Genomic DNA, 17418 nt, shown 5'->3' with positions numbered 1-17418 from the left:
CATAACTATTGGTACACATGACACCAATGGGTACCAATAGTTATGATAACGGTATAACTGTTATGTATAGATTAAGCCAGAGACTGGCTTTCTGAGGGGTAGGATTAGGGCACTGGGCTCTAGCCTGGGGGAGTGGTGGGAGGTATTCCCCTGGGAGGTAGAGGGAGGTATATTTATTATTTTAAAGCTTTACTATTAGAAGGAGTAGAGTAGGCAAGGAATTAATAAAAACTTGAAACAAGAATTTTACCACATAAAACTCAAACCACATTGAAACATCTTATACCTTGTAAATAAAGTTTCGTTTTTGATTTGTTCTTTCAAACCACACCATTCTCGTTCGTTACCAGAAAAGGGGTTAGATGAAACTATGAAAGAAATAATCCATAGCTTATGAATTTACACCCACTCACACACACAGAATTGAAGGCTCTGGCCTCACAAGGAGGAGGGTGGCAGCAGCATCCTGATAAAGGTTTATAAAAAAGGGCTGTTTTTTAAAAGGAAAAAACACACACAACAGTAGTAGTTGCTAAAGTTATCGTTGATGTATTCCTTCCACACACACACTCTCTACGGTATTATCTCAAGGAAGAGGTTGAGAGAATATAGAAGTACTGAAATTCTGGAGGTAGAACTTGTACTTGGTGTTGTAAAAATATGAGGAGTGGTGATGATAGAATAATCACAGGTGGGGGAAGGGTGATATGGCATAGCCACCAATTTGGATGGCTTTAAAAGGGGACAAAATTGTGGAGGAGAAGGCTATCAATGGCTACTAGTCCTGATGGCTATATGCTTCTTCCAGTATCAGAGGCAGTATGCCTATGTACACCAGTTGCTGGGGAACCTGGGCAGGAGGGTGCTGTTGCACTTGTGTCCTGCTTGTGGGTTTCCCATGGGCAGCTGGTCGGCCACTGGGTGAACAGAATGCTCGACTAGATGGACCCATGGTCTGATCCAGCATGGCTGTCCTTAAGTTCTTATGTCCCAAGATGTAATTTCTATAGGGTTGGCGGAGAATTTCTCCCCGAAACTTTGGGGGGCCGAGCACCAATGTGTTCGGCCCCCCGAACAAGTTTTGGGGAGAAATCCTCCGAACCCCCCCGTCCCCCACACCCCCCCCCGGGACGGGACTTACCTTCACCGAATGTCCCTCCCGGCGGCGGGTCCGGCCGGCGGTTCGGCGGGTGTTCGAGCGGGGCGGGAGCGGCAGCCGGTCTTTCGACCAGCTGCCGCCGCCGCCATTGCAATAAAAGAAAAAAAAAACGCCCCCTGATAGGCTACGTGACGATTAACGTAGCCTATCACGGCTAGATTTGCAAAGTCAGCCGTGATAGGCTACGTCAATCGTCATGTAGCCTATCACGGGTGACTTAAAAAAAAAAAAAAAAAAGTGTGTACGGATAATGGCGGCCCCCATAGGGAGTCGCCATTCCCGTTCCTTATTTGGTCGCTGTAGTCTACGTAAATGTTTACGTAGACTACAGCGACCAAATAAGGAACGCGAATGGCGGCTCCCTATGGGGGCCGCCATTAGCGTACGCGCTTTTTTTTTTTAAAGTCACCCGTGATAGGCTACGTGACGATTGACGTAGCCTATCACGGCTGACTTTGCAGATCTAGCCGTGATAGGCTACATGAATCATCACGTAGCCTATCAGGGGGCGTTTTTTTTTTTTTTTTTTAACTTTCGCATTCGCGGCCGGGCGAGGCGGGAAGCCTCCTCCCCGGCCTGAATTTCGGCCGGGCCGAGACGGGAAGCCTCCCCTCCGGCCGGAACCTCGCGGGGGGACCAGCGAAGCGCCTCCCCCCCACTGCGAACATCCTTCGAGGACAGGTAAGGGACTTTCGTCCACCCCTAAATTTCTAGGTACCTTGGGTAGGGAGATAAACTCTGAGGAATGACAACTCTAGCAACTCATACTTTTTTTTAAAATAAGGCATGCTTAGAAGGCAATCAAGGACAAAATAGGGACTGGGATTTACCAGAGTCAGACAGCAAAAAAATAGAGAAAGTTGAAGCATATTCCATGGTGATGTGGCTGGCACACACATACACTCACAAAACACTTGCACATGGCCAGGGCTACACATGGGATCCACAATATTGGCAAGCAACAACCACAGGGGTCACATGGCTAGTCCCCATGCCAGCACTGCAGTTTCATCTACACTGCTGAGACTGGCATGAGAACTAACCATGCAACCAAATGGCTGTAGCTCTAATTTAATAAAGAACATGAAGAGGGGTGGGGTTTTTTGGTGGCAACCATGTCATGAGACCCTTCCCCTGAGGTCTTGCTCTCTCAGAAGGAAGAGGGGACAAGACAGCATTCCCTGTTTACCTCCCCGGTTGGGATGATGAGTGGTGGACAAAGCCAGCATATGACTTGGCCAGCACCCGGAGGAGCCACTCCATTCAAAGAGAGGCATGTAGGGAGGCAAAAAGGGCTGAATAGAGTCAAATGGGGTAGGGGTGGGGGGTGAGATGTGAGACCCACCTGTCACAAAACCCCTTGATCCCCTCTTTCACACACACAGTGGGAGGCTTCAGTCTCACGCCTTTAATTCATTGTTTGCAGGTTCATTACTGATGCAAATCCTCGAAGACTCTCTGGCTGCAAAGGAATGCCTCTAGGGGATTCAAATGGGATCACCGAAAGTTGCCCGCAGTTTGAAAGGGAGGCTATCTGGCTAGGCTAACTTAGGGAGGGAGGTCCCACCCCTCGCGCAATGCTTCCCTGCGTAGCCTCTCATGCATCGCTAACCGGTTCGACCGTCTGAGCTCCGCCCCTGACATTTCCCTCTTAGCTCTGTGTCTCTTAAGTCACAGTCCTCAAGCCCCTCCTCCTCCTGCTCACTGCTTCTCACAGAGGGGGGTAAGGAGGAAGCTTCATGCCCGCCATCTGGCCATTGGTAACCTGAGAAGCACACCTACCCATATCTGAACTGGCTTGTGAAAATACCTCCCCCAGCTCTGGCTGCTCCTCTTCTGAATCTGAGCTGCTAACTATCCCCTGCGCTCAGAATCAATCCTAACACCACCCCTGGCATCTTCCAGCGCCCCCTAAATTCTCTGGCCCTCCAGATTGATCCAGGGGGGCAATCCAACTCCTGAGACCAACCCTGTTCCCCACCCCTGCTCTAAAGTGTCAACCAAAATCCCATACTAGGATTCACAGCACAGCCCTAAGTAAGGCCCACTGTTTCCAGCTGGACCGTCTCCATGGTAAGTGTCCATAGCATTGAAACTGCAGGTTATTAAACACACACACACACACACACACACACACACGCCTTTTTGGGGAGGGGGGTGATTGCTTTGCACAACATCTCATAGATCACATACCTGACATCCAGCTTTGAATTTTTCTGGTGTGATCCAGTCTTCAAGCATTCTGAGAATTGATGCTCCCTAAGCAAATGGAGATTGGGAATATAAGTAATAAACTCTTCATACTAGTTTCAATCAAGCCCAGTTCTTGATGCTTGAAAAAGTCTTTGCCTGCCTGCCTGAATGAAATACATCAATAAAATGTAACTTGATGAAATATAAGTTGATCAAATACAACTTCCTTATACATATTATTCATATTTTTAATTCCTTTAGATTAACTGCTCTCCTTAGCTCACAGGCTTCCTCCTCACAGTGTGAGAATCAAAATAACCCAGAATGAGCCAGCAGCCACAAAGCTGAAGTGGGCATAAATCACCGAGCTTCCATCTTACACAATTCACAGTGGTTTGTGGGAGCCTTATCTTAAAAGCTGCCTCTGTTACAGATGGCCTGGTAGTAATGGATCAAAAATTCCACCCTCCCGCCCTAGCCCTGCCTGAGGCATTGTTTGGTTTCTGGGACTTCAACGGATACTGCCCGAAGTCCTTCTTTTTAAATTTTTTTTGCCATTTCTGAGAATACTAACAAAAGCCAAAGTTCTCAGAAATTCCAGTCTGTGGAGGATTCTAGCTTCCATACTCTATGGCATATGCACACAGCTTTGTTCAGGGTGCTTTTAACATTCATGTGTGAAATGTATTCATGCATCAATATGTTTTCCAGTAAATGTGAATCAGATCCATTTGGCATGCTGATCCTAGCCAATTTTGCTGGAGTAAGGGCCAGTTCATGCTTCCACTCTGCTTATGCTCAGTTTCTTGCTCTCTACCCCCACCCCTTGCCTGAGGCAATCAAACTGGAAAAGGGGCCATAACTCCCTCACAGGACCTATGGCCTTTGCATGCTGAAGATCCCTGGTTCAATCCTTGGCATTGCCCAGTAGGGTAGAGAAAGACTCCTGTCTGAAACCTTAGAGACCTGCTGCCAGCCAGAGTAGAGAATAGTGAGCAAGACAGACTAACTTGGTATAAGACACCTTCCTAATCCATGTTCAAGGTGAATCCGTTTTCTGAATGGTTTGCTGTAAGCAATTTTGCTTGTCACCACTCAGCCAAGCTGCCAGGCTCCAGCTTGTAGTAAAAGACTTGGATAATCCAGCCTCCATGAGTAGTGGTGACTGGTGCCTGATCACGAGCAGAAAGCCAATGTGACTTGAACCTAACAGCGCTGCAGTACAAGCACAACGTCATAGGTTGTGATGTTGAATCAATTCAGCAGTTGGTAATCCCAGTTAGGGATGGCGGAGAATTCCTCCACGGACCCCAGTGTGGCCAGATTCTTTTGAATCCAGCCTCCGGAGTCCATGGAGGAATGAAGTACTTACCTCCGCCTCCCTGAAGAATCCTCCCCGGCCGGATCCTCCTTGCCGCCGGCTCTGGAGCACCAGCGATACGGCCACCATTGCCGTATTGCTGGCTGAGGCTGACTGACTCCGACCGCAAATGGCATCCACTGTGTCATTTTCAGCCGTAAAGGCCTTAGATTAAGCTAAATGCAGCCATAAATGGCTGCATTTAGCTTAAACTAAGGCCTTTACGGCCACAAATGGCATCTGCTATGCCATTTGCGTCTGTGGTTTTCACGTGATAGGCTAGCTAAAAGAACTAAAAGCAAGAGTTATATTGTGCCTTATAGTTTAATCATCATTCCTGATATCCTTTCCTCATCCCAACCCAGTCCCTACTTCCAGTCCTGTTGTATCAAATAAACCTTCTTTGTTTTCCATTTTAAAAGACAGCTTCCTTTTTATTTATTAGGAAGGGTTTCGTGGAATAACCCCCACGTGCTGGCTGCTTGGTCTGTGCTACCAAAATGGAAGAAAGCAGCTCTAAAAGGATTATTGGTGGCAGCAACTGAGAGAGTGGTGAAGCATCACAAGGCACCAACAGAGGGTTGTGGGTGAGAGCCTAAAGGTGGCAGTGTGAGGGGAGACACTGACCAAAGCACCTGACCTGGTGACTAGAAGTAGGTAGGGATGGCGGAGAATTTCTCTCCGAATCTTCGGGGGGGCCGAGCGCCAACGCATTTGGCCCCCCGAAATCGGCGGTGAAATTCTCCGCCCCCCGCCCCCCCGGGATGGTACTTACCTTTGGCGAATGTCCCCCCCGGCGGCGGGTCCCGGCAGCGGTTTGTCGGCCTTTCGTCGGGGGCGGCAGCTGGTCTTCCGACCGGCGCCGCTGCCGCCATTACAAGGTAAAGTGTTAAAAAAACAAACAAACCCCGTGATAGGCTACATAACGATTAACGTAGCCTATCACGGCTAGATTTCCAAAGTCAGCCGTGATAGGCTACGTAAATCGTTATGTAGCCTATCACGGGTGACTTTGGAAAAAAAAACGCGTACGCAAATGGCGGCGGCCTATGGGCGCCGCCATTTGCGTTCCTTATTTGGTCCTGGTAGTCTACGTAAAGATTTAAATCTTTACGTAGACTACCGGGACCAAATAAGGAACGCAAATGGCGGCGCCCATAGGCTGCCGCCATTTGCGTATGCGCTTTCCCCCCCTCAAAAATCACCCGTGATAGGCTACGTAACGATTAACGTAGCCTATCACAGCTGACCTTGGAAATCTAGCCGTGATAGGCTACATTAATCATTACGTAGCCTATCACGGGGTTTTTTGTTTGTTTGTTTTTTTAACACTTTGCTTCGCGGTCGGGGAGACGGGGCGCTTCTCCCCGGCCTGAATTTTGGCCGGGCGAGGCAGGAAGCCTCCCCCCCGGCCTGAATTTCGGCCGGGCGAGGCGGGACGGCTCCCCCCCCTCGCCTGAACTTCGGGAGGAGAAGCGAAGCGCCTCCCCCCCACCGCGAAGCACCCCTGCGAAAAGGTAAGTGGCTTTCGTACATCCCTAGAAGTAGGATCGTGAGGTGGTAAAAAAGGCCTCAGGTCCTTACAATATGCACCATTCACTAGCTTGGTTGAATGTTTGCTATGTTCTTGCATTCAGCCAAGAGATAGGGTCTACAGGATGCTAAGATCGCTGATACGATGCTCTCTCCACCACACCACCCTGCTATTAAAGGAAACTGCCTCTTCCACTGGTTCCATTCTCTCCTGCACTGAAGCTGCAATATCACACAGTGCACACACACACACACACACAGTGGTCCATAAACCATTCAAGCTCCATCTAGGGATGGTGGAGAATTCCGCCATGGATTTCAGTGAGGCCGAATGCACTGGCATTCGCCCCCCCGAAATCCATGGCGGAACGGCCTGCTGCTCCCCGCCCCCCGCCGCGGATCCCCCCGGGGATTCCCCCTGGGACGAGACTTACCTGGGGCGGGTGTTCCGGACGGTGGTGGCTCCAGCGGCGGCTTCAGCGGTGGCAGCGGCTGGTCTTCCGACCGGCTGCCACCACCATTTGCACCCTGGTCTTTTCTTTTTTACATAGACGTGATAGGCTACGTAAAGACTTATGTAGCCTATCACGTCTGGGTAAAAAAAAAAAAAGTATGCAAATGGCGGCGGCTACGGCGGCCGCCATTTGCATTCCTTATTTTTCGCCGTCTTAGTCTACGTAAATATTTATGTAGACTATTAAGGCGAAAATAAAGGGGAATGCTTTAGTGGGCACTATTTGCATTCTTTTTTGATTCGCTGTTTTAGCCTACGTAAATATTTACGTCGGATAAAATGGCGAATCAAAAAGGAACGCAAATAGCGTCCACTACGCTGCTTGCGTTCCCCTTTATTTTCGCCGTAATAGTCTACGTAAATATTTACGTAGACTAAGACAGTGAAAAATAAGGAACGCAAATGGCGGCCGCCGTAGCCACCACCATTTGTGTACGCATTTTGTTTGTTTTTTTAACCCAGACGTGATAGGCTATGTAAATATTTATGTAGCCTATCACAGTTGAATACAGGGACGCAAATGACAGCAGCTATGGCAGCCACTATTTGTGTCCCTCCTACCCAGCGGCTGGATGTCCGGCTGCTGGCAGAGCCGGCCGGCGGCTCTGCGGAATCCCCGCAAAGCGGAGCTGGCCGGGCAGGACTCCGGGGGAGGGACAGAGCGCTTCCCCCCCTGTTGAGGATTCTGGGGGGAGGGACGGAGCGCCTCCCCCACACCGCAAAGCAGGTCCGCGAAACGGTGACTTTCGTACGTCCCTAGCTCCATCTCTTGGCTGCTCCTAAGAACCAGCAATTAACCCAAACCCTTGACTTTTGCCTTCCTTTCCCCTTTTCTCCATGGCCCTGAAGTGCTTACAACACATGCTCTTCCTTACTTTGCTGTAGGATATGCCATCAAACACTGAGGTTATTTCATCAGGGGAAGTCACTTCCACTACAATCGGGTGGGAGGAAAGCAAGGAGTCCTCCTTCAGCACAGGGAGCAGATCGTCAATTAAAATTTGGTCCAGCTGTGTGGAGAAACATGAAAGGGGGAAAGCAAAATAACTATTACAGGAAATGATTTATTTTTGTTTTTATTTATAACCGTGCAGACATTTCAGATATGATCCAGTTTAAATGAAGGTGCTTTAATAATGATTTGTACATCTTCACTAATAAAAGCATGCCAAATGCCAAGTATTACCTAGTCTAATTTACATCTGTTAATCCTACATACACTTATCTGGAATATATTATATTATTATAATAATATTAGAATGTTATTTGGTTAGTCCTTTTTAATTCAAGAAACTGGTAATAATAATAGTATATTTATTATTTTTTATTATTATTATGAAGAGCCATTGAAATCAGAAGTGAAGCAATGTCCCATTAAAATAAATGGAACTTAGCCTGTGGCGACCCAAAGCTCCTTTAAGGCTGCAGTCCTATACATGCTTATTTGGGAGTAAATCCCATTGAACATAATGGTACTTACTTCTGAATAGACATGTAGGATTGCCCTATGAGACTACAAGCGTAACTACATGGGAGTAAACACCATTGAACACATTGGGACTTACTTCTGAGTAAACAAGCCTAGGATCCTACTTTCAACCAGCCCCCTCCTGTGCCTTGAAGGACAAACTTGTTGTGCAAACAAACAGGAGGTGAAAATGTTTTACTGTGTGGGGCTAACACATGATCCCCTGCGAATATCTGCACATCAAGCCCACTAGAATCCCTCTCTCACACACAGCAAACCCCACGCATAAGCATGAGCGACAGACAACGGCTGCAGAGGCCCCTCCTGCCACCTGCTCCTGCTCCTGTGGCCAGCAGCAGCCTGAATGGCTGGCCAGTGCTGCAGGACAATGAGGGCAGTGGAGGAGAAGAGAACGCTGGCGAACCTCATGCAGCCCACTGGGTGCGCAGGCCTGGAGTGGGGACAGGCAGCAGGGTGGGAAAAGGGGCAGGAAGCTAAGGGGCTGGCCGGGGACAGTCGAGTTGCGAGGTGTGGCAGCTGCTCAGGGGGTGGAAGGTGGAGAAGCCAAGGGCTGAGGAGGAGAATAGGGGGCACAGAGGAGAGGGAAGGTGGCTTTGGTCCTGCGTGCCTCTTTTCTCCCTCCTCCCGTACTGGGGAGGGGAGCAGGTGACCTTGGGGCTGCAGAGCTCCCTCAGGCTCCCTCTCTCACCCCCTTTGTCTGGCCGGCTCTGCGTCATAGGCGAGCCAATCGCCCACACTCCCTTCCTCTGCTCCCTCCTCCTGCTGTGTCTGCCCACACAGCAGCAGCAGACTGGGACCCAGCTGGGGGCTGGCTCCAATAAAAGTATAGGACCGAAGACCCGGTGTGACCTGCCAGCACTACATAGCTGGTCTCCCACCACAGTACTTCTAGGATGGGAGCATAATTTTCTTAGCCAACATCACTGAAAACTTTTAGGAAGGCCGTGAAGACTTACTTGTTTTCTCTTGCATTTTCCCAATTATATTTTATTGGGCTGTTCTGGGTGTTCAGGAGCAATTGGGTTTTAGAATTTATACTGTCTAGGCTAGATGTTTTATTGCTGGGGTCTGTTGATTTTATTAAATTTTGCTGTTTTATCGTTGTATGATTTCTTTCTCTCTCTCTTTTTAACTGTATGGAATTTTATTGTGTAAGCCACCTTGAGAAGGCTCTTGTCCCAAAAGGCAGCCTGGAAGTATTTGATTTTTTAAAAAGTTTATAAAACTCTCCCCCTCCCGCAGCACACGCACACGCACGCACACACACACACACGCGCGCGCGCACAAATATACATCATATAACTCTTAGGGCACAGCAAAGAAATATGACATAGCATTATGAAGATGTTCAAACTGAACCTGTATGTGGAGGGGAGGCAGAAAGCACCTCCCCGTCACAGAGACTACAAACATTAAAACTGTGCATGTGCTGGATCCATAGACTCTCTACCAGTGAAGGCTGGTGACTCCAATGTCAGTGGGGCAGTGAATCCGCTCCGGGTTTCAGTTAGAACCAGTCAGAGCTCTAAAGGAGCTCTCCAAGGTGCTTTGTACCTTAGATAGCTCCTTCAGAGTTCTGGCTGCCTGAAACCCAGGGTGGATTCACCACCACACTGACATCGGAGCCACCAGCCTCCACTGCTCTCTACACAGCAATGAGCAGCCTTCTCGGTTCTGTGGATGAGCCTGCACACATACCGTTTGCACACACCTATGGTCTGTGAAGACTGAATGCACGCAGGCCCGTGCCTCCCTCCTGACGTGTTGCTCGTGTTGCTATTTTAGCTTTGGAACGTGCTATAAAATGGATTAAGAGCTCTGTCAAACGAAAACTAAAACCTGCGCTTTACTATAGAAGGCAGTTTATTTTCTCCTTCACATAGCTACATTTTGTGATATAGCAACATATGGTTAAGGGAACATGTTGGCTAAGGGAACACAAAATAGCTAAATTTAGATATAGCTTATATTGGCAAAGGCATCTATCTCAAACATGGGGTCTTTTTTGTTCCCCGGTGTGGTGGTGGGGTAAAGAATTCCTCTTTAATACAAGGGAGAAACAGAAAGAAGGCTTCGGTATTATCTGTTTATTTATTAAACACGTATTTATCCCACTCTGCAAGGAGCTCTGGGAGGTGCACACGGTTCCCCCCCCCCCTTATCCTCACAACAAGCCTGAGTCTGAGAAGGAGAGTGAAAGTTTAACTGACCCAGAGTCTTTAGGCGTCCCAGCTGAGTGGAGATTTGAACTCTGGTCTTCTCAGTCCTAGGCTGACACTCTAACCACTACACCACATTGCCTGTTTGTGAACTGGTAGCAAAATATACCTGCTACTTCCAGTAGCTCCATAGATAGCTTGCAGGAAGGGAAAGCTACAGTCTGAATTCTACTGAACTTTAGCTTCCAGGACAGAATAAGGCCCCATCTATATGGGAGATTTACTCCGGTTGTGCTGCACCTCACAGACAATCATGGCAGATAACATTATCCCCACTCTGCATCAGCGGCAGATTTTTCTGCCCGAAAAGCTGCTTTTTCACAAAGTTGTTTTGTGTCAGATTTTCCCATTGTGGCAGCTTCGATGTAGTTTGGGAGTCTGTGTGACCTTAATTGGCTCCAGCACAGGCTGAGGGGAGCAGTGCTGATAGGCAGAAGGGAAAGTTGCTTCATGAAAGGGTGGACATGAGGAGAGGCGTTGGCTAAACATGTCTACTTGGAAGTAACTTCTCTTCCATTGCACTTCACTGAGCATGGGAGCCTGTAATGTTGTGGGCATTGCCTCTTTAAGGCCCCATTTGCATAGATGGGATACTTATGGAAAAGAACAAATAGCCATTTGAGTGGCACATGGTGCTTGACAAGGAAGTGGATGCCCTTGCGCTTGCCCAGCTCAGCACACGCTGAGCCAGGCAGGCACTGGGGGCTGCGGATTGGTGTTTGTGGGGGTTAGCTGACAATTCCTCACTGGGCTTTGAGCCCCCAACCGGGTGACTGTGCCATCCCTAGTCTCAGAAACATCTCCATGTAGATGGGCCCCAGATCTTCCAGGATTATAAAGACCAAATCCTTGTACCGAAGGTAGTATTAACTATACTCGGTCAATACCTAATGGGTGTATCTTCTTTAAATCATATCTGGGAAACGTTTTTGCAGTTGCTCTAGTCAAGATGTTTCATTGAACTGCAATCATCAGATTATCTTTGCTAGTATTCAACTACTCATCTCCTGAAGCCTTACCCTCTCCCCGTGCTCCACCCCAAGATCCAAGCTCATGTGTTTTAGGAGCATCGTATTCTAATTTAGGCTGATTTTTAGTGGTGATCAGTATTCTGTACCCAGCACAATGTTGCACTTAATAAATGAAAAAGAAATAATCGTCATCAATGGGTTGGTAACACACCATGGCTTTACAAGAGTATGATTTTATTCTGCACTTTACTCATAGTTTATGTCGTGTTTGGGGGAAATCATTGTCATCCAAGTCCTTGGGCTAAGGATCTACATAAAACAGTAATAAAAGATGTCTCTGTCTTACAATACCAAATCACAGAAGCACATGAATATTTACCATTTGCCAATCTGGTTCTGCAGCATTTACACCCATGAACTCAAAGAAGCTGGCGAATCCTTCATTTAGCCACAAGTCATCCCACCAATCCATGGTCACAATATTTCCAAACCACTGTTATAGGAATAATAAAATGACAATGATGATGATGATGATAATACCAGTATTACCTACACAGAGAGCAGATCTATGTTAGCGTAGCAAATGCTTACATAATGCAGCTATTTAGTTAATATACAGGTTTTTTATCCAAATGCTTGGTCAAACTTAAGATAAGGAGGCCTTCTTTATTTGGAAATTGCCCTTACTGCTTGTTAAGGAGTCGTTTTTGTTTAGTTTTAAAATGAATACATTATGTGTTATAGAAGTCATCCCTCAGAACCAGGGTATCTCAAGTATCACCTGCTCCCATCAGAGCCTAACCACTCACTGAGATCATCTGGTGAAGTCATTTTCCAGGTGCCCTACCTTTGCAGATTAGATGAATACTGGCTGAAGATTGGACCTTGTTGGTAGCAGTACTCCAGTTTTTGAAAGCCCTGCCCAGAGTTGTTCGTGTGGTGCCTTCTCTTATGAATTTCAGGCACCAAATGAAAATGCTTTAAATTGCCATGCTCTGTAGGAGGAATAGTTATTGTATTTTACTGCTGCTACTTTATGGTTTGTACATATGTAATTAGTTTGTTTAATGTTGGCTGTGTCCAAACATTGCAATAAATCATGGTTTATTAAAATGGGAATGAGAAGAGCCTCTCTCCAGGTTCACACACACCCTGTTCCCCCTCCTACTCTGGCATGGCTGTGAAAAGGAGATTGGAAGCTTTCACTTCCATTTTCAATTGACCACCATGTCATCCAAACTTGAAACATTTCAAAACCATATGGCTTGTAATTGGCTTGTTTCAAGCAAACCAATGTTAAGATTAACCACAATTTAGGTTCAGACTTAATGCTAAAGTGTGGTTAATTGAAACTGGAATCAAAAGCTTCCGAACTCTGCATGGCGTACTGGAGGAGGAGAGGGGAAAGGGAGGAACATGCAAGGCCAGGGGGGTAGGGTTGTTCCATGGTTCATCATGATGTCAGAATGCAGCCATTTTGCCTTGTTATTTAATTATTACTGCTATTTTACCAAGTCACCTTGAAAAAACTGTAATCAAAAGACAGCATAGAGAGGTTTCAAATGAAAAGATATATCTCATTGTTGCCTTTAAAATGCCAGTTTTTAGATGGCTTCTTTGTTAAATGTTAAGCTTTAAGATGTGGTGGGGTCTTTCTGGAGGTACACATCAACACCTGAAAATGAATGCTTAAAATGTTAAGAGTAAAGTTTTAGACACCTGCTAAAAGTCACATATTTTTGTTCAGGTGCGGCCTCAGTGAGTTGCCTATATATCACCAATGTAAACAGAGGGCGCAGTTAGGGCTCAACCTGTTCATAGTGGCAAACAGGTTCTCCTGCCTTTCTGTGAAGTTACCAAAATGAGTGTGACAGTTACAAGAGTTTTTGCAGATTGATTTTCCTCTCACCCTCCCATGGGTGAGGAAGGGTCAGCAGAGAAGAGCTAGCATAGATAGCTTCTCTTGAAATTTACCATGAGTTGCACCAGCAAAAATGAATGCTGGAAACTGAGGACTGACTACAGCCCCCAAGAGTAAATTTCCAGCAAGCGAAGTACTGATGCAGGATGCAAATGAGAAAAAAAAGCCATCTGGAATACATTCCAGTACTTTGGAGCTTTAAAATTAATCCACTTATTTTACAACCAAAAAGTAAACCTACTTAGAAGAATCACACTGAAGAAGATTTATGGCATAAGTGAATTATTATTTTCTTGAATAGAATATTGTCTTTTGATGTCTTGTTGATAAAATAGTTTGTAAGCTGTACCTGGTGAACAACTTCATGGGCAACTACAGCTGCTACTCTTTGCTTGTTTGAAGCAGCAGATTCTTGTGGATCATATAGGAGGTTAGTTTCTCTGTAAGTGATCAATCCCCAGTTCTCCATGGCACCAGTGCCAAAATCTGGAATGGCTATTTCGTCTAAGGGGGAAAAGAAAGATGTTTACCTAGGTGCTGAAGCCCTTTCATTTCCTTCCAGGCATGAAACTTCTGCCTCTCAAAGAACTGAAGTTGGATGCTTGTGCCTTTGCAGCTTTGAAATACAGTTCCAGGCTGCTGAAATGTCAAAGTGATGCTGCTGAACTGATTCCCACTACTCTCAACTTCACATTCTCATTAAGGCAGCATGGGTACAACGAGGATGAACATTTTAGGGTGCAATCCTATGCATGTTTAGACAGAGAAAAGGCCTACAACTCCCAGTATGCCCCAGCCAGCCATGCTGGCTGGGGCATGCTGGGAGTTATAGGCCTTTTTTCTGTCTAAACTTGCATAAGATTGCATCCCTAGAGAGTATATAGTAGGGGTGCAAAACCTTAGGCCTGGGGGGTCAAATCCCTTCCTCCTTGGGTTCCAATCTGGCCCTCCAGAGTATCTCAGATAGCCACACCCCCTTCCCCTGGTCCCACCCTGATCATTTGGTGGTTTCCTGACTTATGTGCAGTTTTTCTCCCATTCTAAAAGGTTGAAATGCCTCTCTTAAGGCATAGTTACTGGCAGTAAGAGATTTAAGCTAAAAATATGCTAGTATTTTATATGCTGCCCCTTTCGAGAGCTTCTCCAAAATGGGATTTGGTCCTTGAACTGAAAGAGGTTCAATACCATGGTTTATAAGTTTAAAGAGCGATGGCATGGAAACCTGGCATTTGGGATGTGAGCCATGATGTTCTCAGGACAGTCCCTGGCTGTAGGTGTCTATCTGTACATGTCTATTCCCAGCCAATACATGAGATTTAAGTGCAGTTATCTTTACATTGGATTGTGCCCAGTGGGAAAAGGCGGGGGGGGGGGGAGAGACAGAGAAGTGGGGATTAACTCAAGAGGCAAGGAGTAAACAAGACTGAAAGATTAAAGGCAAGCTTACCCTCCAATGGTACCTATTTCATTGGTATAGTATGTATGCAGGTTGTTGCATGTATCAAGAGGCTCCACCCAAAACTGAAGCCTGGGCCTGATTGCCTGGCCAGTACGATAATGTGGCGAAACTGCATAGAGCCCCTAGCTGAAGTGAATCACTTTGCTGGCTCCCTCTTCAGGGTACTATCATCCCTGCCGGTTCCATGTATTTGAGGTCCCTTGGGCAAGGCACCCTCAATGAGGCCCCTACTTTCTCAACTCTATTGTCACCAGCTGCTTTTGTTCCTCATCCTCTTTCTCATCATTGCTACCGCTTGCTTGCTTGGCAGGCAGAGAACCAGGGAGCAAGCAGGCCATGGCATCTGCTGGTCCTCCTTCTACCACCACCATTGTCTGGGCCAAAGCAAGAGTTAGATCAGCAAGCAGGTTGTAATGGTGAAGAGGAGGAGCAAGGCTCGGGGGCTCTTATCAGTGGGCCCAAGCTGGGATGTGGGCCCTCAGCAGGTGCCCAAACATGGCTACTGTTGACAGTATTATAAACTCCTTGTTTAGATGAAATAAATCACAGTATCTATTTTCCTCAGCCAAATGTAGGAGGATGTGGAAGAGAAGAGAGCTGTGTGATATACATGTTCTATCTATAGAGAAGCATAGCATCCTGCAAACAGACACACAGCTTCTAGCATAGTAGGCACTTGGTAGGCTAAATGCCCCCCTCCTCCCCAGACACACACACAGGGGATACTTTCTGCCTTATTGGTAATGCCAAACTAATCTCTACAATGTCTTCCTGTGATTAGGTTGTAAAAGGATTTTGTAAATGGGGCTAAGAAATATTTATTGGCAAATTAAGTAAACTAAATCCCCATGTAATGAACAACATCTGCTTCTGCTCACCACAACATGTAGGGTCATATCTTCATGGCTGACAATCAATACCAGCTTAAATGAGAATTATGGACTCTGGGTTCCTCAGAGGGACCTAACAGCACTGCTACTTGGCCTAGCATAAAATTCAAATTGATTCTAAGATGGGCAAAGCTAAAGCATGATCCACTGTCTCCAAAAGCCCAGTGTCACTGCTTTCTGTTTACTTTCGGGCAAAATGGGCCTCTCAACAGACAGCTGACATTAATTTTTAACCTAATATATTTAGATTTATTGATATAAACACAGCATTTAACAATGCTGATCTCATCCTCACAACAGGACAGTGTAACAAAAGTATGACAAAAAGGATTCACTCAAACATATAAATACAAAATAATAAAAACAACAAATAACCATAACAGAATAAAACATAATGAGCAAGCAGTTTTTTTTAAAGGATAAAAACAAACAGAATAAAATTAAATGGGCACAGCTGGATAACATGACATCTGTTATTTTTCAATATAGGTATAACAAATAAGGAATCACAGCGTGATATAAGTATAATAAATGAGGAATCACAATATGTTACAGTGCTTGGAAAGACCTCCATCCAAGATTCTGATGAACCACTGTAGTGCAGACCAATCTGGTGTCCTCCAGATGTTTTGGACTATAACTTCTAGCATTCCTGACCATAGGCCATGCTGGCTGGGGCTGATGGGAGTTGAAGTCCATGACATCTGGAGGGCAGCACATAGGAGAAGGCTGGCATAGACAATACTGGGCTAGATGGACAATAGTCTGACTATAAGGCAGCTTCCTGTGTTCATGCCATCTAGAAGTCTCACTTTGTGTCATTACTCCCACCACCATTGATCTTCTGCTGAATGTGGCCCAGAGCTTTCCTTAGACTGGAATCTATTTACAACAGTTTACATTGTGCATAACACATTCTTTCTTCACTTATGTTACCGTGGCTTCCCATTATTTCAAGCCAGGACATTCTAAATTAGCAGGCCCGGCGCCAGGCTTTGGTGGGCCTTCACCATGGTGCCACCATTGGGACCCTAGCTGTGTGCTTCCGCCACCAGACATTGATGTCAGGGATCTAAGATGGTGGCTACCTGCCATGGATGGTGTCAAGAATACAGGCCACCTCCTTCCACCATGAAGCTAGGCCTTGCTGTCATGTACAATATAACCACCTGTGAATGTGTTATCTATGTAGCTCCTGATGCTCAAGGCCAGGCTCAGCCTTCGTTAATTGGGAAAGTGATAACAGCTGGACTTGGGGTGAGGGTGGAGAGCCCAGGGACTGAGCTGATGACTGGCTGGGAGAAATCTGCCATGGGTTGCCAGGGCTAAGCCTTAAAAAGGAGCTGGAGCAAAGGTGTAGTTGTCTCCCCTCATTATGGTGGTCTGTGAACCTGTTTGGATTGCTGGGTTCTATCCTGGGAGGCCCTTGCTTCAGTAACATACAAGAGTAGAGTATCAGCTTTTGCTGTTTTGCTTTGCTGTTAAAAGGCTCTCTGTTTTCAAGGGTTTCCCTTTTGGTTATTTTAGATTTGTGATGGTCTGTGCAATCTACTACCTCCCACCTTCCCTCTCCCTCTACCCTTCCCTTTAAAATAAACATCTACTCACTCTAAGTTGGTGTGCTTTCTTCTGGGTAACCTCAGTGCTAATTTTAGTGCCTTTTGGCCAGGGTGGGTGACTACTGGGTGCTTTTTTGGGAACTTAAGGCCA

At 46.4% G+C, this 17418-nt stretch overlaps 1 protein-coding gene across 2 annotated transcripts in view; it reads right to left on the bottom strand.

Annotated features, from left to right (window-relative positions):
* The window catches only part of ENPEP (glutamyl aminopeptidase), a 95894-nt gene that overhangs the window by 44360 nt on the left and 34116 nt on the right, over window positions 1-17418 (bottom strand). For both annotated transcript variants that reach the window (XR_014792029.1, XM_084855863.1), the window contains exons 5-8: window positions 13709-13863; window positions 11818-11931; window positions 7635-7769; window positions 3353-3418 (exon numbers count right to left, since the gene is read on the bottom strand). Coding sequence is in view for 1 of the 2 variants with exons in the window: in XM_084855863.1 (XP_084711989.1) it covers window positions 3353-3418; window positions 7635-7769; window positions 11818-11931; window positions 13709-13863 (470 nt within the window). In the remaining variant the exon portion in view is untranslated. The remainder of the gene's footprint in view (window positions 1-3352; window positions 3419-7634; window positions 7770-11817; window positions 11932-13708; window positions 13864-17418) is intronic.

This window comes from Heloderma suspectum, chromosome 5 (genome assembly GCF_057233095.1).
Source record: "Heloderma suspectum isolate Gila_16-S chromosome 5, 16-S_ref, whole genome shotgun sequence".
Lineage (NCBI taxonomy): Eukaryota > Metazoa > Chordata > Lepidosauria > Squamata > Helodermatidae > Heloderma > Heloderma suspectum.
This window is presented reverse-complemented; position numbering and strand designations above follow the sequence as displayed.